The sequence below is a fragment of the Gossypium raimondii genome, chromosome 9 (assembly GCF_025698545.1).
Source record: "Gossypium raimondii isolate GPD5lz chromosome 9, ASM2569854v1, whole genome shotgun sequence".
Classification (NCBI taxonomy): Eukaryota; Viridiplantae; Streptophyta; class Magnoliopsida; order Malvales; family Malvaceae; genus Gossypium; species Gossypium raimondii.
In genome coordinates, this window is record NC_068573.1 from 41,420,706 (window position 1) to 41,425,224 (window position 4,519).

Consider the following 4,519-nt stretch of genomic DNA (forward strand, 5'->3'; position numbering starts at 1 on the left):
CACTGCTACTCACTTCTAGGGCTCAGGCTTAGCTGTTTTCCCTTTCAAATTGTATTGTCAATAATGGTCGAGGATTTCCAGGAGAGGACCCACCTCCCCATACCATACACTGTTAATATACGTCAGCTCCTTTGTTGTTTTGGCACTTCCTTTAGTTATTGGAATTATTGAACACACACTTGCCAATTCTGGGTAGCCCCATAATCGTCAAGCATCTGTCAGCCCTTGGGATATTGGGGAGGGGCGAAGCCCCATGTGCCTCGTAGGGAAATGAAATAAAGATGGGAAGCGGCAGAAATAAGGTTTATTTTCAATTTCATTCCAACTAGAAATTAAATAACAAAATGGTAACTAAAGTACTACATTTTTAGTTAAAAAGTCAGAACTAAACTATATTCATTACCAAATTAAACTATACTTTATCATTTAAGAAGTTATGTGATCCAAAATTTAAAAACTCGTTGAAAATTTTAACCAAACCCAATTTTTAGAGACAAAACTTAAATTTCGGCCAGCTTCTTTTCTTTTTTATCCCTCGATTTTGATTATTTTTCACCCTATTCCTATTTCAAAACTCATCTCATTTTCTTAAAAACTATTTTTTATATACTTCGAATGCATGATGAACTTCTGTAAGGGGAAAAATTAGATAAAGAGTGAAATCCAAGTACAGGGAGAAACTGAGTAGAAAAAATGATTGTAAAGACAAGTTATTTATCATCTAAAAAATTCATTAAAAAGAATCACGGGAGGGTGTAAAAGATTGTAATATTTTAAGGAATAATATTTCCGTCAATAAAATTTTAGATTCTACAAGGTTAGAAGGTGACAAATATCCTATAAGGTATAGTAAAATATTAAAATATTTATATTTTTAAAAGAATGACATATGGCCATTTTATAAAACCGCTACGAATAAAAAAAAATTACACTGCTCAATGTACCAAATATTAACCCATATTTTAGATTTCATAAGTAGGTTGAGGGTATTACATGTGTCCTCTATATATTTAAAAGTTAAAAAGAAAAAGAAGCTCGTCAATATATAGGTTTTGTTCTGAAATTTAGGTTTTTATTAGTTTTTGTAATATTCTTGAATTTTTATCATTGGAGTTCTTGGATGAAGAACAAAATAGATGAATATGTTTAAAAAATTTAAGGAAATAATATATAACCCTTTTTGGATCACTTTAAATAGAAATTGTCACATGTCACAAAATAATTAGTTAAGAGTTTTTAACGGTTGGGGTAATTTAGCTAACAAAGTATAGTTTAACTACACTTAGAACAATGGATTATAATTTTAGTATAAGAAAAATATTTTAAATATCAACTTGAGAAAGTGGGTATAGTTTAGATACTAGTTTATGATTTAAGCATTCACAATATTACTATTAGAGAGGTTTGAGTTGTGAAAATGGATTCATTTAGTTAAGTAACTTGTTTTACAGGGAAATTCCAACAACAAATGCGAAAGATTTGGATTTCACATCTCAACTATAAAAAATAAAGCAAACTAGCAGATTGGAAGAGGGGCACCATTCCATTCCTCGAGACATTCCAGCATTGGATCAATGATCCTCCCTTGGCACATAGCTGTGAAAACCTTGTCAAACTCCTCACCAGGTGACATAACGTTTTCTCCAGTTAGCAGCCCAGTTCCAAGCTCTTCCCTCACAAATTTGTACAGCGGGAAGGATCTACATTCCTTGATCTTGTTAGGGATTGCAGCATTTCCATTCTCAACTGATGCCCTTGCACTCTCCACCTCCTTTGGCAAAACAGCCTTTAATTCTTCTTCAAAAGCTGCAATCTTTTGGAAGATTGAAGTGCTTGCATTCTTCTCATTTTCACCATTTGTCAATGCGTGCTCAACAAGTACTTGCCTCAGCTTTTGCATCAACGGGTAGGTAGCACTGCAGGGATCGTCGATGTAAGCGAAAACATATTCCCTGTCCACTGCTTTTAGTAGATCCTTCTCACAGAATCTTGAAGGGTGAAGCTCACCATTGGCACCAGTAGTGAGGACTTTCTTAGCTATCTGGCTCACGGTGTTCTTCACTGTGCTCCTCAAATTCTCTTCCAAATGCCTCAAATCAATAGCTTGACAAAGTGCCGCCAAGTATGTAGAGGACATAAGCTTTAAAATATCAACAGCCTCAGCAGTTTTCCTTGAAGAGATTAGTCCCAAGGAGTTAACATCTTGGTTGTGCTGCTCAGCACTTTGAACGTGGCTAGTGACCGGATTAGCAAGGTATTGAAGCTCAGAACAATAGGAAGCCATTGCTATTTCAGCACCTTTGAAACCATAATCCAGACTTGGGTTCCTACCACCAGAGAGGTTTGATGGGAGACCATTGTTGTAGAAATCATTAACAAGTTCAGAGAATTGGGCAAACATTAGTTTCCCAATAGCTGCAATAGCCAAACGAGCATTGTCCATTGACACTCCAATCGGGGTACCCTGGAAGTTGCCACCATGTAGCGCCTTGTTCCTTGAAACATCGATCAAAGGGTTATCATTCACAGAGTTGATCTCTCTTTCAATTGATTTAGTTGCGAATCTAATCACTTCAATCTGTGGACCAAGCCACTGTGGAGAAGTCCTCAGAGCATACCGATCTTGTTTCGGTTTCTGCAGGGGATCCATTTCATGCAACTTCTTTGCTGCTTTAACATAAGAACTCCCCTCAAGTATGTGTTCCATTATAGCTGCTGCCTCAATTTGTCCTGGATGGTGCTTCAATTTATGCGTCAAATGGTCAGTGAACTCAGGTTTACCATTCATGACTTCAGCGAAAATTGCTGATAAAACTTCTGACAGAACAGCCAGAATATTAGCTTCAAAAAGAACCATGGAAGCCATGCCTGAACCAACTGCAGTGCCATTGACTAAAGCAAGGCCTTCTTTAGGTTGCAACACAAAGAACCCGGAATCGATACCGGCTACACGGAAGGCTTCCTCCGCATCAAGGGGTTCACCGTTCGGTCCTACGGCCTTGGAATTCGGCCTGCCTGTGAGCAATCCAGCTATGTAGGAAAGAGGAACAAGATCCCCAGAGGCAGTAATTGTGCCACGAAGTGGCAAACATGGAGTTATGTTGCTGTTGATAAGCTTTGTAATTGCCTCCAAAATCTCAAATCTAATGCCAGAGTAACCCTGGAGAAGGGTGTTGATCCTAACAAGCATAGCTGCCCTGGTTGCCGAGTGAGGAAGTGTGTGGCATGACTCAGTTCCATGGCCAAAGACCCCAGCATTCAAGAACCTGTAGGAACAACAAACAGATTTAATTATACTTGCTGTTCATCATATTTTATCCAACTCCCTGTTCACCAGGTATTAATTTGCCATAAATTTTCCTTGACCTTTCTATTAATAGCCTTATCAACCTTGGTAAGCTAACAAGTATTCATGCTTTTTCCAAAAGTAGTAGGGCCACTAAAAAACTCATTATAATTGATAAAATAATGGTAACTCGGTTATAACTCATCCCACCAGACCCAATGAACTTAACTGCCGTCCAGTTTGGACTATTTCCACAAAAGTGATATTCTGTCCAGTTTTATGATAATTGCTAAGTTTGTAGTATATAAAAAAAAAAACCCTCACCTAATGAGCTCTTTTTGAAGGGCTGCTCCTTGCTTGGTTCTTCGATGAGAAGTAGCACCAAAACCAGTGGTAACACCATAGCTGTCAGTGCCTTTGTTCATGCCATCAAGGACCCAATCAGCACTGGCCTTGACGCCAGCCCTAGCATCCTCGGAAAGCTCAACCTTGACACCCAAGTCACGTGTAGCAATGGCTGCAACTTGAGAAATTGTCAAGGTCTCCCCACCAAGCTTCACCAATGGGTTCCTGTATTCAGCCACCATGCGTTTCACTTCATCCAAATGACTCCCCTTGAGTGACTCAGCTGCAACACCCCAATTCAAAGGATCAACGGCTCCACCGGCACCCTTTGAAGCAGTGCAAAAGCTCTCCAAAGACCCCTTGTGGTGACCATTTTGAGTGATCGTCTCCATGTTAAAAGAAATGATGGAAAAGAGAGAATGAGCTAGACAAGTATTTAAAGTTCTTTGTTTGTGAATGTTTTGAGTCGAAACTTAGGAGAGGAAATAAGAAGGAATAATAATAGCTCAAGGTAGTTGGTATCCTTCCTGAGGAGAAAAGGGCAAAGAAATGTGGTTTAAATAGAGGAGAGAAAGGGAGGGAAAGTGGAAGGAAAGAGTCATTGAGTTGGTAGGTAAGCATAAGTGGGTGGCCATGGTAGAAAGAAGAAAAAAATAAGGCATATTTGGGTTTGTTGAGATTGATCAATGGCCGTCGATTAAGAAATGATCAAAGGGTTATGGATTAAATTTGACTGATGAAAGTGATGGTGGCTAAAGCTTTGAGTAGAGGATGTGGTTGGTAAGAAGTGAATGAGAAAATGCTTAAATGCATGCTTTCGGACCTTATAGTCTCCCACCAATCCCACCCAAATTGCCACCCTTTTCCGTGATTTACTTATACTGCCAT

The 4,519-nt window shown here is 38.8% G+C and overlaps 1 protein-coding gene across 1 annotated transcript; it reads right to left on the reverse strand.

The window, feature by feature from the left end:
• Window positions 1–1,409: 1,409 nt before the first annotated feature.
• On the reverse strand, window positions 1,410–4,173 carry LOC105799777 (phenylalanine ammonia-lyase). The gene is made up of 2 exons (XM_012630501.2): window positions 3,611–4,173; window positions 1,410–3,266 (listed from the first exon to the last, which is right to left on the reverse strand). The coding sequence occupies exons 1-2, from the start codon at window positions 4,021–4,023 to the stop codon at window positions 1,517–1,519; spliced, it is 2,163 nt and encodes a 720-aa protein (XP_012485955.1). The 5' UTR covers window positions 4,024–4,173; the 3' UTR covers window positions 1,410–1,516.
• Window positions 4,174–4,519: the final 346 nt, after the last annotated feature.

Excerpts from the sequence above, each read along its gene's own strand:
- LOC105799777 (XM_012630501.2), bottom strand. The coding sequence starts at position 4,023 with ATGGAGACGATCACTCAAAATGGTCACCACAAGGGGTCTTTGGAGAGC. Across the intron at positions 3,267-3,610 it reads CTTCAAAAAGAGCTCATTAG|GTTCTTGAATGCTGGGGTCT; the intron begins GTGAGGGTTTTT and ends TTGTTCCTACAG.